Here is a 24,200-nt window from a genome sequence, read left to right as displayed (position 1 = left end):
GTACAGTTTCTTCCCCTATAGTGTTCCTGAGCAGCTCTTTACAAACGGTGTTCAGTCACATGAGAATGGTCTGCTCCTGGATGTTTCTGTGCAACAAAGCAGAACAAACAGTGGTACAACAGGAATACAGTTACCTGAATTCATAGACTCTCTCTATGCGGTTGTGAGCTCTGATGGATGATGTTGTACAGCCTCCAGTAATGGTGAAGGCATAAGCAAATGGATTTCCCCTGCCCCTCCTCCATGTCTGTTTTCAAAGAAAGAATTCCTAGATCCTGTTACTTTTAAAGGTGTCTACACGATTGACTTTTTTAAAAAATCTCTGCAGCTTCGCAGCAGTTCCTGTTCTACTATATTAACTTTATTTTCAAGACAGTGCTTTTCTAGCACTTCTGCACTTGTGTATTTTACGGGAAACACATACTGCCCAAGCCTTTTGCATCAAACCATTTCCTAACCAACATTGCTATCTCTTCCAAATGCTTTTCCTTTCCTGTTTTGGGGGACTATGCCCCCCCCAACAATTCAGTCTCTCCTCCGTTCTTCCTGGAACGTTGGAGACCAACAGGGCTCTTTTTTCAACACGGGAGATATTTAAATGATTCCGTTGGAGAAAGGCAAAAGCAAAGGGGGGGGGACCTTAACAAAGAAACAAGCAGGACGGTATCTGAAATCCTGCTTGAATGGGATAGGTCAGCAATCCAAAGGGATCACTTTCAGAGATAACTTGTAGGTGGCTCTTCTAGGGCTCCCCCTTCCCCCAGAGCCATCGATTCCAGCTTCCCCTCTCTCTAGATGTGTCTACCCCCAGGATTTGGGTCCAGCAGCACCTTAGGGATCAACAAGACTTTCAGGGTATACGCCTTCGGGAGTCAGAGCTCCCTTCTTCAGATCCGAGAATCTGAAGCTGAAGATTCCCGAATATGAAGAAAGTTCCAGCCGGGTACCCGTGTTGGTCTGCAGGAGAAGAGCAAGATTCGGGTCCAGTAGTCACATTATGAGAAGACAAGATTCTCTGGAAAAGTCAACAGTGAAAAAGTGGAAGGCAGTAGGAAAAGAGGAAAACCTAAAACGAGATGGCTTGACTCAATAAAGGAAGCCACGTGCTCCAGTTTGCAAGATCTGAGCAAGTCTGTTAATGACAGGACGTTCTGGAGGTCTTTCATTCATAGGGTCGCCGTAGGTCGGAGGCGACTTGACGGCACATGACACACACACAGCTCCTTAAAGACCAACACGGTGTCCAGGGGTCGAGCCTTCCCGAGTCAGCTGCTGGGTGCGTCTACCGAACACTGTGATTGCTCATCGCCGTCCAGCCATCCCAAACCGTGGAAGTGGAAGCAGCCGTCGGCATCCCGCCGCGGGCCCAGGGAGCTCGGCTCCTGGCGGGGCGAGGCCGGCCGGCCGCGGAACTCGGGCGAGCGCCGGCCGCGGAGCCCGCCCCGTCCACCTTGCGCGGCTGCCGGGCCGGGCCCGGGTAGTGGGCGGGGCGCGCCTGCCGCGCAGCCAATGGGAGGGCGGCCCGCCGGGCGGGCGTGGCCAGGGCGGCTCTATAATGTCATTGATAGTGCCGGAGCGGGCGGCAGAGACAATAAGGCGCGCCGGGCTGGAGCGGCCGCTGCTCGCCACCATGATGTCCATGAACAGCAAACAGGCCTTCAGCATGCACCCCATCCTGCACGAGCCCAAGTACACCCACCTGCACTCCAGCTCCGAGGCCATCCGCAGGGCTTGCCTGCCCGCCCCGCAGGTGAGGACCGGGTCCCGGGGGGGGGGGCGGAATAAAATGGGACAAGTGTGGGAGACCTGCCAAGGGACCCAGGGCTGAGACCCCCCCCATGCCCCCCGGTTGCACTTCGGAGGGAGCCTCCCGGTCCAGGGCTGCTGGGGCCCCGATGCCAGTTCGGGAAGGAGGACACGCGGGCCAGCGGGTGGCTTCGCCCAAGCGGGCAACGTCTGAAACTTTCTGGGGAAGGGGAGGCGGAGGCGCCGTCGGGGGCTGACGGCTTCGTGCTCGTTGAGCCGCCACGTGAGAAACTCGCAGCGCGATCCTAAGAGGAGTTACGCCAGTCTGAGCCCGTTGGAACCAGCGGTTTTAGACGGGGATAACTCTGCTTAGGAGGGCACGGCCAAAACAGTCGACCCCCCGCGCCGCCGGGCAATGTTCGGGTTTGGCTGCTGCGGGGGGAGCGGGGCAGGCCAAGCCGGTGGAGCCGTGGGGCGGGGGGCCGCGAGCCGGCTGGCCCCGGTGGGTCGGCGCGGCGTGTGACCGTCTCTCTCCGTCCCGCCCGCAGCTGCAGAGCAACTTCTTCGCCGGCCTGGACGAGACGCTGCTGCGCGGCGCCGAGGCCCTGGCGGCGGTGGACATGGTGGCGCAGAAGAGCCACCCCTTCAAGCCGGACGCCACGTACCACACCATGAGCAGCGTGTCGGTCTCCTGCGCGCCCGCCTCGGCCTCGGTGCACCTGCCCCACCCGTCGGTGCTGGGCGGCCACGCGCACCACCACGCGGCGCACCACGCGCCGGCCCCGGGCCTGGACGGGGAGCTGCTGGAGCACCTGGGCGCGGCGCTGCCGCTGGGGGACGTGGGCGCCGCGCCGGCCCACCCGCCCTCGCACGCCCACCTGCAGGCGCTCAACGCCATGGGCCACCCGGCGCACGGGCAGCCGCCCATGGGCATGGGCCCCCACCCGGCCCACGGCCTGGCCGCCCACCCGGCGCTGGCCGGCCCGGAGGCCGAGACGGACCCGCGCGAGCTGGAGAGCTTCGCCGAGCGCTTCAAGCAGCGGCGCATCAAGCTGGGCGTGACGCAGGCCGACGTGGGCTCGGCGCTGGCCAACCTCAAGATCCCCGGCGTGGGCTGCCTCAGCCAGAGCACCATCTGCCGCTTCGAGTCGCTCACGCTCTCGCACAACAACATGGTGGCCCTCAAGCCCATCCTGGAGGCCTGGCTGGAGGAGGCCGAGCGGGCGCAGCGCGAGAAGCTGGCCAAGCCCGAGGTCTACGCCGGCGGCGACAAGAAGCGCAAGCGCACCTCCATCGCCGCGCCCGAGAAGCGCTCCCTCGAGGCCTACTTCGCCGTCCAGCCGCGGCCCTCCTCCGAGAAGATCGCCGCCATCGCCGAGAAGCTCGACCTCAAGAAGAACGTCGTGCGCGTCTGGTTCTGCAACCAGCGGCAGAAGCAGAAGCGCATGAAGTTCTCCGCCGCCTACTGAGCGCGGCCGGCCCGGGGAGAGGAGCGGGAGCGGCGCGGCGCCCGCGGGCGACGCCTTGCAGAAGGCCTTCCCCGAAGCGCCGCTCCGAAGGCAGGCCTCCCTCTTTCTCTCTCTCTTCCCCGGCCTGGACTGCAGCGCCCCGGCCTCCCCGCAGAGAACTCAGCGCCCTCCCGGGGCCAGAAGGCCGGCCCGGACTCTGGTTTTCTAAAGCGAAAGAACAATGCGCGGTAAAAAGATACGGGAAAGGGGGGCAAAGCGCACGACTGCTGTACCGTATTCCTGGTGAGTGCAAACAAAACCCGAGTCTTTTCCGTGGGGATATTTTCCTTTTTGGTTTGTTAAAAAAAGAGAGAGAGAGACTTGCTCTTACCATCCCATTTTCATCTCTGTATGTAAAAAAGAAGGGAGGGAAGGAGGAGAAGAAAACTTGAAATGGGAGGGGGGTTCCTCCTTCCTTCTGAGTTCCAAAAGCTCTTTTTAGAGAGAGAGAGAGAGAGAGACAGAGAGAGAAAATTATAAATATATAAATATATATATATATATATTTCTGACCGCGACTGTGTCCTTCTTATGAGGCTTCTTCCCGCTGCGGCTCCATGGCTTTTTAAAAAAGAATTTCTTTGCTTGTTACACGAAGAAAAAAAAATCACCCCCTCCCTCCAGGTTACTTTCCCGTCCTTCAGAAGGGCTGTCCCCGCCGGCTCCCTTCTGCTTCTCGCATGCGGCTTTCGCTTGCCCGGTTTCATCGCGCAGCAAAATCCCATCGCATTGTTTGCAATAAAAAGGCTTGTGTTTCTACCTCATCCGTTCAAACGAGAGAAATAAAACCAAGAGCGAATTGAGAAGGAAAACAGCGACACCCACCCCCCTCCCCAATCCCACCAAGACGAAGGACTGTTTTTTGGAGCGCCGGAGAGAGGCGATGTCCCTCGGTTGGATTTCACTGGAAATATTGAATGCCTGTATAATTTCACTGTTTTGTTTTGTTTTTTAAAAAAGAGAACACAAATCCGCTTTGACAATCAAACCATTAAATGTCGCGTTGATGACTCTTTAGCCCTGTGGAATTGGGAAGGCAGAGTTCCGGGGGGTGGTTTGCAGAACTCTTTGAAAGAGCTATTGTTTCGTTTGGGTTGTCTGATGCTTATTCGTTTCCTTATTCGTTTCCTCCCCGCTTATACTCACCCTCAATTATTTCTAGGATGGAACAACCCCCCAAAGAATTTTATTTTATTTTGTATATTCTGGGGGCCGGGAAGCGTGCGTGCGTGGGTGGGAGGAGGGAGAAGTCTAATTTATATGTAACTTTTTACAGACCACCATGATTTAACAAAAGTCATTATTAGCAAATAACTAATTGTGACTCAGCACTTTCTAAGGCAAGACGTGATGGGGGGAGGGTTGCTTTGCATATTTAATAGAAAAATGTCTTTCGTTTTTTAAAAGGGGGAATAAAGGATTCTATTCATTTTTTGTGCGTGTGGGTGAGTGTGAAGGAAGACGTTTTGTGTCCGTGTATGCTACCGATTTCAAATAAACCATGCACGTTTTACCTCACTCGCTCCACGGCTTTGGATAATCGCGAGAGAAACAGCTCGGCGCCAGCGAGGTTTGAGCTATTTCGGCAGAAGTTCCGAATTCCAGCGGGGAATCAATCGTCTTTGAAGGCTAAGGTTCGGTTGCAAGAAATGGGAAAGAAAACGTTTAAATGCTCTGCGGCTCAGACGGAGTTCTTCAATCGAAGTAGTTTGCCGCGCGGTAACAACCCCGGTTCCCAGACTCTGCTCCGGATCTACCGCCTCTGCCATCTCTGCCCTTTTGAAATGCAGCGCAACGTTTAACAGGAGGCACGGCCCGCCGAGCCCTGTACTCAAATACTGTCTGTAGCGGTGAGTTCAACCTTCCTGGCTGGCCCGGGTTTTGAGCAAGAGTCCGGTAGCACCTATAAGACTAATAAAATTTGTGGTAGGGTATGAGCTTTCGTGAGTCACAGATCTCTTCTTCAAGTTTTGAGGTTTTGGAGAAATCTGTGGCTGTTTTTTGTAGCTTGATTCGTTAGGAAGTAGAGTATATAGCAGATATTGGGTGGAGAGTAACCGGGACACACGAATATCAACGAAGTATTTCATAACAGCCTCAAGATTCAGTTGTCAATACAAACCTTTCCGCTGTTGCAACGCGGTCTTATTAAGAGCTTCCTAGACGAGGGTTCCGGAATAGTCGAAAAAACTTCACCGCCCCCCAAAGTCGGCCCTTCCAAAAAGGGTGTGTGAGCTTTTAATGTCTGTGTGGATCCACTTGCACGGAGAGCAGAGAAGAGGCGATTGTTCTCCTCTATGGGAGAAGGGAGGCATGGGTCAGTCTGGTTCTTCATTGGGTCTTAATTGTCTAACTTGAACAAATTTGCCGAGGCGTACCTCCGGATTGGGGTGTGGGTGAGGATGAGATGCGGTTTCGGAAAGTGGGGAGATGGGTAGCAAAGCCTGGCCTTCGGAAGTCGTTAACATGAAGCACATTGAGTGTGTGTGTGTGTTTTAAAAGAACATTGATGCGGGGCGTCTGAAAGGCTATTTGAGGGGCTACTCTTTAACATCTCCCTCACCCAATAAATGTTTCCGGGGAAGGATGAGTGCCCCTTCCGAAAGGCAGCCTTACTCCGACTCCCCCCCCCCCCCAAGGTTTTAACCAGAGTTCAGACTGCAAGAGTCCTATACCTGGAAAGATTGGAGGCCTCGCTCTGGAGTCTCCCTCAACTCCACGGAAACGCTGTCACTCCAAAAGGGGGGTGGGTGGAAGGAGAGTCCCCCAGTTCCGCCACCCAGATCAAGTAAACTTCTCCAGCAAATACCATTAGCCGGCTGGAGCCTCCAGGATTAGAGGCAGTATACCTCAGATTGCTGGGGACCAAGCGCCAGACACGGGCCCAGGAGGTCCTCGCGGTATGCGACTGGCCGCAGGAGGAAAGGATGCCCTTGGGCAGATCCAGCATTACTTGTCCGGATGGTCACCCGGGGAGAAAACCGTTAAAGAAAGAGGAGCCAAGTGGCCTCGATTTCGGACCCTTTCGCGAGGCGATCCCCCTGCCCCCCACCACCACCTCAGCATGAGTGACCACCACCGTCAGCTAAAGCTTGTTCATGTTGTATCTTGCCCTAGATCCTTGTTGAGGGGAGAGGTCGATCCCTGGGTGCTTTTGCAATGCGATCCTTATGCACGTTTAGGGGCAAGGCTGTGCAAACAGCAACAACGGCATTCCGAAAGGAACGCTCTTGGAATCGCCACCCCTGCTGGCCGATTGAGGCCCGGGAAAGTGGTGGTGGAGGGCATCTTGAAGCCCAGCTCTCCTGGCCCGGACCTCTCGAGGCTCTTCTTCGCTTGCCCAGCGAGGTTCGTTCCTTGCCTATCTCCCCGTCCCATCACCGGAGCCCAGCTCAGCAGGGCTTTGGTTCTGTCTCTCCCAGGCGCAATATCTATTCTCCTCCTCTTTATTTTTAAAGGCGAGGGGAAGATAACAGCAAGCCCCACGCATAGGTTGATCCGGGCACCCCGGCTTTCACATCGGACGAAGTGGAACTAAAAGGAAAAGAATTCAAGCGGGGTTTCTTTTGCTTTCATTCCACCGGGGAGATTTGACGTCTGTAGAATGTCCCCGCAAAAAGGACTCTTTGACAATCAAAAAAATTAAACACTCTAACTATTAAAGAAAATCGTGGTTGGAGATCTCCTAACTGGTTGGTTCCCACCCAACCTTCTCCGTTTCTTTTGCTTCCCAGGATGCATTCTCCCAACAGAGAATCTAAATGGGGGGGGGGGGAGTTAATCGGAATATAATGCTTAGAAATCATTAAAGCTCTTTTTCTTTTCACCTTGCAAATATTTATGTAAACGCTTGCTAAGAGGTTGTTGGTTTATTTTTTTTTCTTTGCATATCCGCTACATTTTAAAAAACTCACAGTTTTGTCTGTGTGATAAGTGACGTTTTGCCTCTGTGTTTCCTTTGGAATTTCAAATAAACTAGGCACGTTTTACATCCCCCCCTTCACCCTCCTCCATTGCTTGGGTCAAGGGGGAGGAGGGAAGGACTGAAGATAGCACATTATAAATATAAAGTATTTATAAGATAAACACAACAAAGGGAATACCATGAAAAAGAAGTATAATACAACATGGAACGAACCAGTCCCTGCAGCGAGAGGTCATGCCATTGTGTCCTACACAACCTCCTTCCCAAACACAACTCAACACAACAGGAATTCCAACTTTCAGACAGGATCGCAGGAAGGGATCGGGTATTCCACATGGTTTCCATTAAGACAAATGGATCTTCTTACCAGAGTCACAAAGGAGTCTATTATTGTCAAACGTCAAATGTCAGAGAATCATTAGGAACATTTCTGCCTCTGTTCCCCCTGCCTCTGGCTCCTGGGGTTGGCAGAATGTATTCTTGTGTGTGTGTGTGTGTGTGTGTGTGTGTGTACATGGTGCTGGATCTGGTATGGGGGGTGGGAGTTATACAGAGCCATGATATTTCAGGCCTGAGCCCTGGTGGGTCTCTCTGCAGAACGCCCCCTCCTCACCACCACCAGGAGGGAAAGAAACAGGCTGCACACAAATAATTCCCTCTTGACATGAGACAAACCCTGCGGGGTCAGACCAAAGGCCCTGCTAGGCCAACCTTCTGTTTCCTGCAGCGGCCAAGCAAAGGCCTCTAAGAAGCTCCCCGGCGGTCGATTCGCACTGGCCAGTGTTCTTGCAACAACTACCGAGTGTAATCGTTCCACTTACCCTGTAAGGTAGGTTGGCGTTATAATCGCCCTATTACTGATGGACTGGTGGGAAGGCTACATAGGAATCAGCCTCTCTCTTTGGATGGGAGACCACCAAGGAAGACCTGGCTTGCTATGCAGAAGGCGAACCACCTCTGCTCATCTCATGCCCGGAATGCCCCTTGCTGGGGGCGGGGGGGGTCGCCATAAGTCCGTTGCGATTCTCTGGCAGACACGTACATAGTATGGATGGAAGGGGGGAAGGAGAGTCTATCCGTGACGCTTCATGGCAGAGGCAAATTCGAACCGAGGACTTCCTGATTCAGAGACTTCTCTGTGCAAAGAGGTTTTATTTAGCGGTACAAGCTCACAAATCTATCCTTCGTTCCGTCTCCACTGAGCGCTACTCAAGAGCTGGCCATCTCCACACCTGGTGGCAAGGAGTTCCGTAAGTTAGTTATGCTCTGGTGCATTCCCTTTTGCCCACCTCCCTCTTTTGCCTGGGAAGCAAGCAAAAGCCCTCTTCGGTACCCCGAGACAAGCAGACAGGCTGGCCGTACCACACTGGATTCTCAGCGGCCTCTGAACCATTTTAGGTCCAGCGCAAGCCAAACGTTGTTGGCTTCCTTTCACTGTTGGCGAGCGAAAGCCTTGTCCTCAAGGCACTTACAATTTCAACGGGAAAGAGAGACCAGGGCAGGAAGGGATGAGATATGATTTTAAAAACCAAGTTTTTAAAAACTTGAAATAAATCATAGCAACAAAATGAGAATATTTTTTTAAAAAAAGAAATTAAAAGAAACATATTTTAAAATATTTTACCATCACAAACGTGAAAACGACAGGCCAAGACAGCCGGCTCTGGAGAAAGAAGACTTCAGATGTAAAGTGGCCCCACTGCTCTTGCGGTGTCAAGGGGAACGGGAAATCCCTTCCCGCCCTCTCTTAAGAGCCTTAAGTCTATGTAGTAAAGAGTCCAGTAGCACCTTTAAGACTAACCAACTTTATTGTAGCATAAGCTTTCGAGAACCACAGCTCTCTTTGACAGATCCATGCATCTGACAAAGAGAACTGTGGTTCTCGAAAGCTTATACTTCAGTAAAGTTGGTGAGTCTTAAAGGTGCCACTGGACTCTACTGTTTTGCTACTACAGACTAACACGGCTAACTCCTCTGGATCTTAAATCTATTTGTCTCCATCAGAGTGCACAGAGAACGGACACAGGTCCTTGCCCCGAAGAGCCTGCAATCTAAAATTCGCAACAGGGGAGGGGGCAGCAGGAGATGAAGCATTCCATCAATTCACAGGGATTCGGGTTTAAGTTCATGGCACTGATTTTTGGAGATAATCAATAAGACTTTTAAAAAATCAAATATTTTTGTTGTACACAAAATAAAGTAAAAAAAATCTTTTCCCGCTCGTCCAATGTTGACCGCAACTCGGTTGATCAGTTTGCCAGTCTCCGAGGCTGCGAAAATCTCGCTGCGGAATCTCTCTCGGGCAAACAGCCGTTCCTTTTCTTTTTATATTTTGGTTTCCTTGGGATCTGTTCTGACGATCCCAGCAGGCTTGCCGTTCGCCCTTTGAAGATGGTCGTAACAGTCTGGATAAGGCCCAGTGCTTCTGCTGGTCCTGGATTGTTTAATCACAGCACCACCACCACCATCACTACAAAAACCACAATCCGAGGGGTTTGGGTTAGGGTCACCAAAGGAACATCAAAAAAGCAAAAGAAAAGAAAAAATGTTGTAACCCCAAATGTGTGTAATTTTATGCTAACCCTTCCAAAGCGCTGGCTTTCAAAAAAAGTAGCCTATACAATTTCATTCGGATTGGCTTTTACGGTTTTATGAAACGCCTGTATTTTTTTTAAGTGAATGGACGCTTTCTTTCTTTCTTTCTTTCTTTCTTTCTTTCTTTCTTTCTTTCTTTCTTTCTTTCTTTCTTTCTTTCTTTCTTTCTTTCTTTACGAACTGAGATGGGTTTTTATTTTCACATTTTAAAAATACAGTGTAATGTTTATAGTATGATTTTATTCTATGGTTCATCCAAAGCGTGCATGAGTAATTAACTAAATTCAACTTTTGTAATGGACTAAAGTCAACTTTTCCCAGTAGCTCAAAAAGAATGTTGTATGCTCTTGAAAAGGAAAAGGGAACTGAATTACATTCACACCCTGCCAAAGTAAGGGTGGTGGTGATAGAACCACTGCAGAAATAACAGCAATGGCGTGTAAATCATCTGCTCATTGGGCAATGGATATGATCCAGTCAAAAGTCATGTCCCATTGATTGTAACAAGAGAATAAAGTTGGGTCTCAAACAGCTTCGTTCTAGGCATGTTTACTCTCTGACACTTCCTCTCAAGTAAGTGGGCATAGGTTTGCATACCTTACCTCAGGCCGGCTTGCGCCAGGCATGATCAGACCTAGTGTTTGCCTATTTGGACCTTGACTGGAAAGGGTCTAGTTCAAATCCTTATCGAATTATGCCTTTTGAACTTGGACGAAAAAAGTTTCCCCCCCCTCCCCTCGAGATTTCCCCCCGTTCAGCTCCTACCCTGGCGCTTAGTCTGCCTTTCAGACTCTCCGTGCTTCTGCTTTGCTTGGCTTTCCGCCTGGGACCACATTAAACCCTCTCTCTCAGGCATCAGGCAGAGGGAATAGATTTGAATGTATGAATGAGAGGTTTCTGTTTGGCTTTAAAAAAATCACTTTGCTCTCCGCAAGAGCTCGCCGTCACCCCCCTCCTCTCCGCCCGCTCCTCAGCTCGTCAATAATGTAAGTAGGGTCCCCGTCAGGGCTGCTTCAGCACCCTGGACAGCTCAAGAGCAGCGCTCCGGCTCTGGTTGCCTGCCCTTCTGTGTTAAAGGATTGGCCTTTACGGAATTTGGGGCGCAAAGCAGGAACCTATGGACTGCCCAAGGTGCTGAAGTAGAGGTGAGGAACTGTCCAAAGTGCTGAAGCAGCTCTCGGCAGCTCCGAGACCCCCCACTTCAATTTGTTGGCTTCTCTCCTCCCATTCAACCTCCATTTGGCTTCTTCGACGCTAGTTGAAAGCTCTCTATCCCGCGCTGGACGGGACGCGGCTCCTGGCTTTTTAAGGCCTCTTTGCCACCCCTTCGGCTCAGCCGCCCCCTCCCGCTTTGTTCTTTTCGTCGGAGTCCTGTTTTTTCCATGCCACGAAAAACGCATTTTCATAAATAGACCTTGGCCAAGTGCTGGGTATGAAATTTTAATGAAGTCTGGATGTTGAGTGCTGCCTGGGGGGCCTTTGAGAATCATCTCAGTGCAACATTAGCAGGGCCCTTCTCGCCCCCCTTTCCACCCCCCTACCCGTCACAGCTCTTTCCAAGAGACTTCAAACTCTCCACGGTTTAACGCAGGACACGCGCCTTTGCCGACTGGATCCCCCTCCCCATATACTTGGGGGCCAGAAGCCGCCCCCCTCGAACAAACCCGGCTCTTTGCCTTCTTCCTTAAGAGGGAGGGCTAAAGGAAAGCGGGGAAGTCGAAGCAAGAGAGAACCCACAGGTGACTCGCACGATCCCGTCCTGGTATTAAAAGTTTTAAATGCGCACGATGCAATATTTATCACCTGGGATAATAAAAAGGCGAGCCAGTATTTCCTCGTTTCAAATTCAAACAGCTTTAAGCAAATGCTTCTCCTGCGGAATCGATCCGGGATGAGAGTTGGTTGGGGAAAGGCAGGACAAGCTGCTGGCATTTTCTTGCGGGGAGGGGGGAACGTTGTGCGTTGGAAGGCACCTCTGGAAGCCCCTGAGACAGGCTCCTCTCTTAGGTGCGTCTGAAAGCAGGTAAGGGATGTTTTCTCTGAGACCGAAAAGGCCTTTTCTGGGCCGGAGGAGGAGAGAGCGTGAGAAGCAGGCGTTTGAGGAGACCCGCAGCCACAGTCGCCTCAGAAGGAAGTGATTCAGTTATGCAAGCCTGGACCTCTTGCGGTCAGAAGAAAATAAAACAAAATCGGGGCATGTGTTTTAGATTTTTTTAAAAGCCCCGATTAAAGAGAACGATATAATCAAAGCTAATAAATTGACTGAGCATTTAAGACAACAGACAGCGTGGAACGGAACAATTAAGAAAGCTAGCAAACGAATCATACACCCCTTTGGGGGTGTTATCAGTACCAACTAAATCCCCGCCTCAGCTCCCTCCGTTCCTGGTCTGCTGCATCCCCGCCAGTCATTCATTTAGGCAGAGATGATGTAGAAAGACTCGCCAGAGGCACAGCAAGATGGGTTGAGTTGAGAGAAGGGAGAGGACCACAAAGTTTGTGCAGGTGGTTGTTATGTGCATAGTAGTAGTAGTTGTTTTTAAAAGTTTTAAGTATTGGACTAGGTGTCTGGTGTGAGTGTTGGCCGTTATGAAGGGGGGGTCGATTATCTTAGGTGGTCAAAAAGAGCACTTTTAAAGAACATAAAGAACTTCTCTTCCGGATCAGAACGAAGTTCTGTCCAGGATTTTGTTCCAAAACAGGGACTGGAGGCAAAGGCTCCGTTATCTGACCCCAGTTTCTGGTAGGCTCTGCCTCTGCATATAGAGGCTCTTGTTTAGTAATCGTGGCTAGAAGTGCTCTAAACTTGTGGCTGCGAATATATCTCGCAGGGGCGAAAAACTTCTTTTCATCTGTCCTGAAGTTGCTGCCTGAAGTTGCTTCATTGAATGGCTGCAAAGTTGTGTTTTATAGGAGAGGAAGAAAGTCATGGCGGCTGAGCAGAAGGGAGCAGGCAAGTGTGTGTGTGTGACAGAGAGCGAGAGAGAAAGTGGCGGGGGGGGGGAGCTTTCTGCTGTGCCCTGGTGTGAGGATCAAATGACTTGAGCACTCTCAGGTTACTCCTTGCTTGAATTCTGAGCTCCTTCAGACCACTGGAAATATCCAAACGTTTTTGTTTAGAAAACATTTATATTATTAGTTGTTTTCTATTGCCCCAGAGGGCTGGACCAGAATCAACAGATTAAAATTAAACCAAAAAAGTTTTTGGCTAAACGTTAGGAAGAACTTCCTGACTGTAAGCACAGTTCCTCATGGGAACAGGCTTTCTCTGGAGGAGGTGGATTCTCCTTCCTTAGAGGTTTTAAAGCAGAGGCTCGCTGGCTGTTTGACAGCAATACTGATTCTATGACTCAGTATGAATTCAGGCAAACTGGGAGAGGGAGGGCCGGTGCTCAGCTCTCGTGGCCCTTTCTTACATGAGCAGGGTCACGCTGATCATCTCTTTGGGGCCAGGAAGGAATTTTCCTCCAGGCCAGATTGGCCAGGAATCCTGGAGGTTTTTTTGTGTTCCAATGGACCTAGAGCAGGGGCCACTGGGGGAGTGGCAGGGGGGGAGGTAGCTGTGAATTTCCTGCATTGTGCAGGGGGGTTGGAATAGATGACCTTCGGGGGACCTTCCAGTTCTATGTTTCTATTGTTCCAAAGAGAAATGTGTTAACTCTTGCAGTTGCTTATTGCTATGTAACTGCATCCCAAGGACTTTACATTAGGTCTACATGGCCTTTCTTTCCAGTGGGGACCCTGAGCAGCTTATATCATTCTCCTCTACTCTGTTTTACTCTGCTAACCACCTTGTGAGGTAGTTTAAGCTCAGGGTATGTGACTGGCTCAAGGTTACCCAGCAAGCTGGGTAACAGAGTATAACCTGAAGGATTCGGGTTGGAGTGGCCAATCTGTCATGGAAGCTTGATGGATGATAAGATGGTCTCTGTCACTCTCACAGCCTAACTGGGCTCACAGGGTGGTGGTTGCAAGTTTGAAACAGATGAGGAGAGAACAATATCGTAAACTGCTTTCAGTCCCCATTGGGGAGAAAAGTGGGGTATAAATAGCTGTATAAGTAAATAAACACTGCAAGGTGAAGACCAGAGAAATTATGTCAGTTTCACCCCTGGCTTCTCCCTTCTTTAATCTTTATGTATCTATCAATCATCTTCTCAATTTATGTCAAGGCAGCCTTAACAGAATACCCTTGTTAAATGCTTTGTGAAAAATAAGAGAATCTGTTGCTCTTTTTATTTATGCTTTTATTTATGTAACTTAGGTTTTGTATACAAGAATCCTGATCTATCTGTGTTGGAATCTCCCCTCCATTGAGACTGTCAATCTGTTAATATATGCAAGAAAACTACAATTAGAAGAGTTTTTTAAAAAAATAACCAAGAACATATATAAAACAAAAGCAGACATAATGATAAAGTTCATATGACTCTGACCATGTACAATGAGGTCACTTAATGAGAAGTGCTTCCACTGCGGCAGATGATAAGGTTCCCCATTCAGAGCTAGCTAGAGCTAAACTACACAAGATGAATTACATGAGGACACTCAAGTGAAGGGAGAAGCAGTGTTAGCCAGGAAGCATAGTTTGAATTTCACCTCTCTCTACAGAGCCAGCAAAGATAGCTCCTTAGAGGTTTTGTCAGTTTCCTCTTTTCCTCTCCAAAGGCTCTGTCAATTCTTAACAAACCCTCTGAGAAGTGATCTTTGCCAGCTCTGTAGAGAGAGGTGAAATTCAAACTATGCTTCCCAGCGAACATTGCATCTCCCTTCACTTGAGCGTCCTCGCGTAATTCATCTCGTGTAATTTAGCCTCGTACTCTTGTTTTGAAAAGTGAGCGTCATACTACCGTCTCTGAAAGTATTCTGAGAACACAAGCCAAGCTTTTTTTCTTTTATAGCTCATGCTGATATTCATTCCTTGACCATACTGATCAATGTAGTAATGATGACCATTATGCAGATAGTTTTAAAAGGGGATTTGACAAATTGACGGAGGATCAGTCTTGCCATTGCCATTAGCAATGATAGGTAAATGGAACGTCCAGGTTCAGGAGCAGTATGCCTCAAGGTATCCGTAGCTGAAAGGAAAACAGGGGAGGAAGGCTGAACTAGATGGCCATTTGCTCTGATCCAGGACGACTTTTCTTAATTTCACAAATGTAAATGTGAAAATTACCTGAGTCTTTGCTAGACTGTAGTTGGCTTCATTCTCCGTGGGCAATTTTTAAATAATAATTGAATACAATCTCCTACTGTGGAGCACATTCAATCCTGCCTTTAAAAAAAGAGGAACAGGGAACAGGATGGGCAGTTCCTCCCTGGAGAAAGCTATTCAGGCCCCCAAATAGTTCATGCATCTGATGACGAGAGCTGTGCTTTTCGAAAGCTTAAGCTACAGTAAAGTTAGTTAGTCTTAAAGGTGCTACTGGACTCTTTTCTGTTTTGCTACTACAGACTAACACGGCTAACTCCTCTGGATCTACGACCAAATACTTCAATCCACTTCCCCTCCCTGATTTCACCAGTGTGGCAGAATTGAATGGGTACATGGAAAGTACAAAATAAAGCATCCCAAATTCCTTCATCCTAGAACAACAAATGTAGAAGTTTTTTATTAATTCAGGTTATTATTGTTGTTGTTGTTGCTGTTGTTGTTGTTGTTGTGATCTTCCCACAAAACCACATTGTAGACCAAGCAACAATATTGTTACATTCTGAAGATGAAAAAGCAGAATGGGTTGAGGGCCATCAATCAAACAGTGCTCCCATCCTGTGCTTAAAGGCACAGTAATCTACAGTACAAAGGTAAGAGCAGACGTCACTAAGGCTTTCCTTTTCAGTATTCTTCTAACCTGGTCCTCATTCTTCACACACACTCCTGAACTCCAAGCAGGACTACAGATGTGCTGTGCCTGTCGAAATGCTTTCTAGGCTGGCCAGGGCAAGGAGAGGAAGAGAGCGGACTTGAGAGTCATTGGGAAACAGAAACCAAATCTGCCCAGTTGTTACTCAAGCAACATAACCAAGCTTTCTTTAGTGTAACAAAGCAAATGGTTCAACTGCCTGGCTTCTGAGGAGGGGAAATGCAAAGGGACGAGGAAGCAGGAGCATGTGGGACTCAAACTGTGTGCTGGAACTCCTGGGATATCTGGAGGAGTTCACAGTTACTTGGACTATGAAAGGGAGCCTTCACTGCTTCAGGGGCGGCCGTCTCCCCCACCTGACTGTCCATCAGTCTCACAGATTAGCAGGAACATTTCACACAATAGCTGGAGAAAGGAGCTGCTCAGTTCATACCCTGCTAGTCAATGCTTAAAGCATGGGCTCTGCTGGAGAGACAGGGCTGAGGGAAAGGGAAGAAGCCTTCTGCTGTATCGACTGACCAACCTCCTCCTCCTCCTCTTCTTCTTCTTCTTCTTCTTCTTCTTCTTCTTCTTCTTCTTCTTCTTCTTCTTCTTCACACCCTTCATTTAAGGAGTGCAGAGTAGCATACATAGTCCTCCTCTCCTCCCTTTTATTGTCACAACAACCCTGCAAGGTGGGTTAGGGTTAGGGTTGGCCTAAAGTTCCTCGATGAGCTTTATGACTGGATAAGCATTTTAACCTGAGTCTCTTGAGTTCTATTTCTAACTCACTGAATGGGTCTCTTGAGTTCTAGTTCCAACTCATCATACTGGCTTTATTATTGAATCTCTATCCACAGATTTGCACCTGCAGCAGAGATGTACTGGACGTTGCCTGTACACAATACCATCGCGCAAATGGTCTGATTGGGGCTGTGGCTAAAAGGTCAGTAAGTTTAGAAGGGGAAATCTGAATTTTAAGAATCTAGAAAACTTGAGGATTTACTATTAAGAAGGTTTGGGCACTTTTCTTTTTTCCTTGTAACACAAGCAAGTGCAACTCTGCTTTCCAATGGATTTGATTTGATCGTGTTTTCTGCTAGTGCAAATCAGAAGAGCTTATAGGAGCAAGAGTATATAAATCTTCAAGACAGGATGTCACAGATTTGCCCTTTGAGTGAAGGCCCAGACAGATAGGACTGAGGATGCTCTGGCAAGCCCTGTGTCTGATTACCTGAATATGCTGAAAGCCATTGATCCACTAAAAGGAGAAAGAGAGGGCTATTTAATTCATAGGGTATATATTCTCTGATAGCAATATAATTGGGTGCTCAAGCATTATGTATTTCCTTCTAATATTCTTATTCAAAGCAAGGAGTGGCAGGTTCAAAAACCACATAAGCACAGCAAAGCAACTGAAGTCCCTCTGAGTTCATGAGCCAACATTGCCTTTCTTTTTTCAAGGAAAAGGGAAAAGCACTACACAGCCTTGATTCTCCGAGGTTCTCAGGCAAGTTATTTTGTTCCAGGGAGGAAGCTCAGAGCCCACAGGAATTTAGACTGTTATTTTCCACAGGGCCAGAAGTGTTCAGACATCGCGGCTTCCTCCCAATGCCAAGAAATGTTATCAACTATAAACATTCCGAGGCAGGCCTTCCGGAGGGGCCATGGCTCAATGGTAGAGCATTGCTCGGCATGCAGAAGGTCCCATGTTCAATCTCTGGCATCTCCCGTTAAAGAAGTTGGCAGTAGGTGATGTTAAATACCTCTGCCTGAGACCCTGATGAGCCACTGCTAGTCTGAGTAGACAATGCTGACTGTTAGTTGTTGTAGATTTTCCGGGCTGTATGGCTGTGGTCTTGGCATTGTAGTTCTTGATGTTTTGCCTGCAGCTGTGACTGGCATCTTCAGAGGTATAGCACCGAAAGACAGAGATCTCCCAGTGTCCATGACTCTCAGTGACATTGACACTGAGACCTCTCTGTCTTTCGGTGCTACACCTCTGAAGATGCCTGTCACAGCTGCTGGCGAAACATCAGGAATTACAATGCCAAGACCATGGCCATACAGCCCGGAAAATCTACAACAACGAACATTCTCTGGCTGTGAAAGCCTTCAACAATATAATGCTGACTATGATGGACCAATGGCCTTACTCAGTAGAAGGCAACTGCATGGGTGGCTAGCATCTACGGGTGACAAGAGGTCTTCATCGTATAGGCTAACTCCTCCCTGCCATGTTGCAAGCTCCTGTACAGCTGACACTTTTGCGACTTTGGGAGTGGGATGGGACTAGGGCCAAATCCACACTACCTATTTGTTTCCACGGCTTTTTCACAATTGGCGTGCTATTCCTGCAGATACTCACACGCTTTCCCATTCCGCGTGTTCCCTGCCATCACTGCACCACTATTGTGCCTTCCCTCCAAACCACGTGATATTCGCGGAAATACATTTTCTTCCCCCTTTTTTTTAACAGTGCATAATGGTCAGTATACCGGTAAACCAACCGTAGTGAGCAGCGGTTTGCGTGGGAAAAGAAACGGTCACCGGAGCATGTGCATGTCACACGGGGACCGTTTCCCCATTGAGTTCCCCAATTTTCAAGAGTGCAAGGTGCTAAGCTGAGCAATCCTGTCTTTCCCACAATGTAAAAAAGTGTTCTGTGACAAGAAAAAATGAGCCAATCAAAGATAAGGGGGAGGGTACATTGCCAGTTATCAAAAGTCAAGATATCAGTATACAGGATAAGTGACCCTTTTTTTTAAAAAAAAAGGGAAGTGACGTGCGCCGTCAATTCTGACGGCAGAGGATGGAACCGCCCATGGTAACGCTTTACTCGGTGGCGTGTGGAGAACTGATTGCGCCATGAAGATGCACCGGAAGGGTGAATGTGAGGATGCACAGCTTGGTAGTGGAATGAAGGCGATTGCCACGACAGCGCAAGATAAGCGGAAGATGAGTGAGTGTGGATTTGCCCTAGGTTCTTAGAAAGCAAGGGTGCCTTTTTGTTCTTTCTGTCGATGCTGAGAAGAGCGGTACAAGATGAGGCCAGGTCACGAACTGGTTGAGAGGACTCCTCCACGGTTTTGGCCCTTGACTAGTTCCTCACTGTGGTATCTCTCTTGGTGTTTAGTTGATGTTTGCAGCCCCAGTTCTTGCCCATGGTCCTGGTCTTGACACCGGTGGAGTCATAGCTCTGGCTCTCCCTTTTCCTGTCGCATAATTTCCTGTCATGTGGTGAGCACAGCTTAGCCTGACCCATATTCAGTGGGTTTGAGGTTGAAGACCAGCAATGTAAGAAATAAGAAATAAGATTTCACCATGTATTACACAAACCAAACACAAAACTTCTGCAGGTTTCTTATTATCAATAGAACTTCTGAGTTCAAGTGTCAGGATGCTGGCACCTGCCATCTGTCCCAAGGGTGGGGGATGGTGCAGCTGGGTTTCCCTTTCAAGGCTGTGCAGCTGGGAGCCTGGCCGATCGGCCTTGAGTTCTCTAAGCCTCAATGCCCAGCCCCCCCAAGGGTGGGGGGAACTAGTTCTCTCTGAAGTATATGTGGGACTGTTTTTTTATGTGCCTTATTCCTTACAAAGCCTTCGTAATATCATGACACCAGGACTTACAATAAAGCTTCAAAAAAAACCAATGGAGTGTAATTCCTTGGGAGGATCCTTACATCAAATGTTTTTAAAAACAATGCAATACAGGCCTTGTAGGAAGCAGCTAGAATACAGGCAGCAAACTGTGCAGTGAGAGCCATTTTGGTGTAGCGGTTAAGACTGGCAGGACTCTAATCTGGAGAGCCAGGTTTCCTTCCCCACTCCTCCACTTGAAGCCAGCTGGGTGACCTTGGGTCAGTCACAGCTCTCTCAGAGCTCTCTCAGCCCCACCCACCTTGCAGGGTGTCAGTTGTGAAAGTGATTATAAGCTACTCCAACACTCCTTCCAGTAGTGAAGGATGGGGCATAAAACCAACTCTTCTTCTTCTCTGATGTATATGATGATCTGTGGACGGTAGGTTGATAACAAAGGAGCTGCTGTGGGGGTAGACAGTAGGACTAGGAAGTGGTTTACTGGTCTTCCATATTGGTATTGCAGCATCAGAATCAGCTGAAAGATCTGGGCTGGCAGAACCGGCATGGAAACATCCTATGCAATTTGGTGCTGCACATGGTAACACATATACCAACGTTATAACTTCCTGTGTAGTTGTGAAGTGTGTCCACTCAGGAAAAAAAGTGACAGTTGCCTAAATGAATGCCCTTTCTCCCTTCTTTGCATGCAGTTACAAGCTGCTGAGTTTTGTGTGTGTTTGTAGGGCATCATTTACACACAACTGGTAATGCAGCTCTCCCCTTACACTTGGCCTGATCTCAGCCACAGATATCAATAAGATATCAATAATTACAATGCAGTCCTAAGCAGAGTGGTGCCATTCTAAATCTGTTGAAGTCAGCATGCTTAGCAGGGTATGACATCTTTTTTGTCCCCTCCCCTTGAAATATACGGTGAGTTACTCCTATGTCGTATGTTGACTCTCAAGTGCTATTGATTGTAAAATATAAATATAAAAAATAGCCATGAACGTCCTATACTGAATACTGAAATTAAATATGATTGAACATCAAATATGGCCATTGAATACTGCAAGTGAATATTCGGCATCAACATCTGCAGAGAGAAAGGTTTGGGGAAGCAGATGTTACAAATACAGCAGACGGTTCCTGTCATTCCATGGGTATATTTAACTATTTGGTAACTTGTGCTTAGCCACATGTGGCTCTGTCTGGTGCTATGCTCCTTAGTAAGAAAGGGATGCACTCCTCCCAAGATACTCCAGTTGATTGGCCAGGGTACAGAAGGAAGTGGACAATATTGATCTGTGTTGGGATTTTACAAGTGTCATTCTCTTCAGTTGTGAAAGAGTTAATCTGTTTGTGTTTAGTTAGACACAGCTAGTTAGCATGAGGCCAGTTAGATGTCGAGTTGTTCTTCCCGCCAGGGTAAAGGGGAGTTGCATGCTTGATGAACAGATCTAGGATTGATTATTGGCTGACCAGGTTTATTGGGGGGCAATTAACCTTCTTTCCTTTACTCAGGACACCATTGCTCTCCAGCTAGTTAGACCGTTATCTCCAGGACGTAAGGATGTAGGAACTAAGTTAGCTCTTCTTTATTTTATCTCCAATGTAATCTTTATTATTTTACCCTATATGTAGTAAATAATTATTTTAGAAGCTGAACACACGTGTCTGTGATTCTTTATCCGCTGTGCAAATTCTCTACTCTTCAACGACTAAATTTATCCAACCATCTGAGAGTGGCTCAAAGACTCATCATCCAGCCTCTCCCTTCTTCTGCATCTGATAGGCAGCTCTTCAAGCCACACCAGTTTCCCGTTGCCTGTTCCACAAGCAGACCATTTTCCAATGCAGGCTACCGCTGGTGTTCTCGAACAGCAGAAGGACACTGGGGGGTGAGGCCCCCCTAGCTCCTTTGGGGTCATTGGCCAGAACAAGAGCACCACTTGCTTCTTCTAGGCCGAGGCAACTGTTCACCCCACACTTCATCTCCATCAGTTTCTCGCCTCCTTTGCTGTCTTGGTGCTGCAGGCATGTCGTCTGAGCTCCCGCACCCAGCTCTTGCTGATCTAGCAGCAGACACGAAATCAGACTATCCCAAATCCCAGGACTGATGAGATCGTTATTCGGTGGGCATGGATAGGATTCATGTAGTTCTATGAGACAGAACCAAAGTGAAGGACAACAGTGTTTCCCACTCCCCTTCTGCTAAAACAATCCAAATGCGCCTAGATTCTTGGAAAAGATTCTTCTCTCTCTGTGGGTGCTCCAGCTAAGAATATCCCACTGAAAAGCCTTCTTCTATTATTCTCTGTGTTAAGGCTTAGTGCTGCGAAGATGCATTTTTGAAAAAGGTGTGCGCTTGAAGTTGGCTGTTCCACTGCAGGGGAAAGAAGGAAGCAAAGCAATCATTACTGGCTCTGATATTACCAGGGCAGCGGGGTGTAAACAGGGAAGTTCGGGGACGGTTGGGGGCAAGGATTCCAATTACCTGCCTGCCAGACAGCTTGGGTGGAGGATGTCTTGTTTTAAGAGCGAGACCTGAGATTAATGATAGGGCAAAGAGCAAGGCAGAGGTGTGTCAGTGCCTGCTGCCTCCAAAAGGACATCTGGCACCTGATGGCTGACATCTCCAGAAAGAACTCAGCACTCTCTATACAAGACATCTTACACGAGGAGGCTCAAGTGTAGGGAGATGCAATGTTTGCCGGGAAGTGTAGTTGAAAAATTTCACTTCTCTACACAGAGCTGGCAGAGATCCCTCCTCAGAAGATTTGTTAATTTCATCTTTGCCTCCTGAAGGGGAGGTGAAATTGACAGAGCCTTCAGGGAGGCGAAGGCCTATCTCCCCACACTGACTGGTTTCCCCACCTAGAGCAGCCAAATAAATGTTAGCTGGATATAGCTTGCACAGAACTTGAAGCAGGGCCTCTCCTGCAATTGGTTAGGCACTGAGACTCCATACATTTACTGGGGAATAAGACCTCTTGCATGCAGTGGGATTTCTTCCTGAGTAAACATGTTTAGGCCCTGACCAGGATAGCCCAGGTGAGCCTGATCTCATCAGATCTAAGAAGCTAAGCAGGGTTGGCCTTGGTTAGTAATTGGATGGGAGACTTCCAAGGAAGACCAGAATTGCAGAGACAGGCAATGGCAAACCACCTCTGTTAGTCTCTTGCCATGAAAACCCCACCAGGGATTGCCGTAAGTCAACTCTGACTTGAGGGCTCTTTCCTCCACCAAACATGTTTAGGACTATTGTTTTAAATTAAAGCCCGGGTTCCCACAGGCAGGGCAATGAAAGGGTAGGATGAGAATGTTTTTCGTCAAATTGCAAGAAGACAGTTGGGGAAAGTCATGGTTTTGAATTCTCACTGCTATTTGAAAAAACAGTCATTGCCAAATAGAAAGCCGGCAGAGAGAGAGAGAGAGAGAGAGAATTCTTTCTCCTCTGTTGTATTACTTTTGTGAAGTTTTTTTTAATGCAAAGAAAACTAAAATACACCCCCTGAAATCTGGAATGGTACAGTTCATTCTACACCCTCTGCAGTATCATTCCATGTTTCTGCATGTGTGAACAAGGTCTTGGAGCCATCTTTAGAATGTTTCCTTTTTGGGGGCATCAAGTACAAAATTTTATAAGCTGTCACCTTTCAAGTGGCATGACCATAACATATCCCTCAGTCAACTATTAACTACTATCCTGCCAGCTATCAAATATAATGAAATCTTATCATGCCAGCAATCAAATAAAATGAAATCTTAAATACCATTAAATGTCAGCTATCGAACGCTGTCAAATATTAAATACTATTACATGCCATTTATCAAATACCATCACATTTAATTTGATCACATATTAAGTATTGAAATAAAATATTAATATCAAATATCAAATATTGACTTATCGTTGGATGTCAGATACAGATACCAACAATTTAGCGAATATCTGGCAAGTATTCAGATATGCAAAGAATACTTAGGGGATATTCAACATGCATTTTCACAGAATTATATGTGAGCAAAGACTAACGCCTTCCTCTAGCATAAGGAAACATATAAGCCAGAAGGAGATCCCTTAAAGTGGAGGAACTTCTTTCAGCCTAAAGTTAAATACTTGTCATTATTTGAAAATTAATGATTTTGGTGAGCGTTTTCCCCCCAGCTCTGCTACAGAGGTATTACACACACATAATTACAAATGGTTGATGCTTAAGTGTCTGTTTTGTGGTGTGTGAACACAATGGCTTAGATTCCCGTGGGTTTCTCTGCATGTCAGGCACAAGGATTTCTCCCCCAATCTTCTTGACTCCTCTCTACAAGAGCAGCCGAAAATGTGCTCTGGTTCTTGTCGCAATGGGAGGGTGAAGTTGACAAAGTTGTCCTCCACGGGTAGAAATCCCTGCACCTGACCTGTAGGAAAACTCTGTGATCCCATTGGCTTGGCTCCTACCTAGAAGTTCTGTAGGTGCAGGCGGGGGTGATTTTTGCTAATACCTCCCTCCTGCAGGATAATATATAAGTTTATCATGTTCAGTGCTATACACATAGGGACCACACATTCTAGAGACCACGCACACAGTTCTTTCTCCAGCACAGAAGTGATTTTCCTAACCGGCTGCAGTGGGCTGACTTCAGCCTTGTGTAGCCAGCTTCTGAATATGTGAGAAAGCCCACCCCCATGTGTTAAATTTACAGAACAAAGGCATCCACAGGCTATCTTCATCATTTATGGAATTTCAGTCCTTGTTGGGCAATCCTAAACTTGCAGTCATGTATCAGAACATAAGAAGGGGGCCACTGGATCAGATTCAGGTCCACCTAACTCAACATTTTGCAAGAATCTTAGTTACCAGCATGCAAACCAAGTGGACTACTATCTTACTTCTGACTATCCTTCATGTAGGATAATTGCCATACATCAGTGAGTGCCACTACGGGTTCAGGACCTTGAACCCATGCCCTTTGTTCCAGTGCTTACAATGAGGTTTC

General features: G+C 48.0%; 1 protein-coding gene across 1 annotated transcript; it reads left to right on the top strand.

The window, feature by feature from the left end:
• Positions 1-1,630: 1,630 nt before the first annotated feature.
• On the top strand, positions 1,631-3,215 carry LOC129341577 (brain-specific homeobox/POU domain protein 3-like). Its single transcript, XM_054996847.1, has 2 exons — positions 1,631-1,750; positions 2,295-3,215. The coding sequence occupies exons 1-2, from the start codon at positions 1,631-1,633 to the stop codon at positions 3,213-3,215; spliced, it is 1,041 nt and encodes a 346-aa protein (XP_054852822.1).
• Positions 3,216-24,200: the final 20,985 nt, after the last annotated feature.

This window comes from Eublepharis macularius, chromosome 13 (assembly GCF_028583425.1).
Source record: "Eublepharis macularius isolate TG4126 chromosome 13, MPM_Emac_v1.0, whole genome shotgun sequence".
In the NCBI taxonomy this organism is placed as follows: Eukaryota; Metazoa; Chordata; class Lepidosauria; order Squamata; family Eublepharidae; genus Eublepharis; species Eublepharis macularius.
This window is presented reverse-complemented; position numbering and strand designations above follow the sequence as displayed.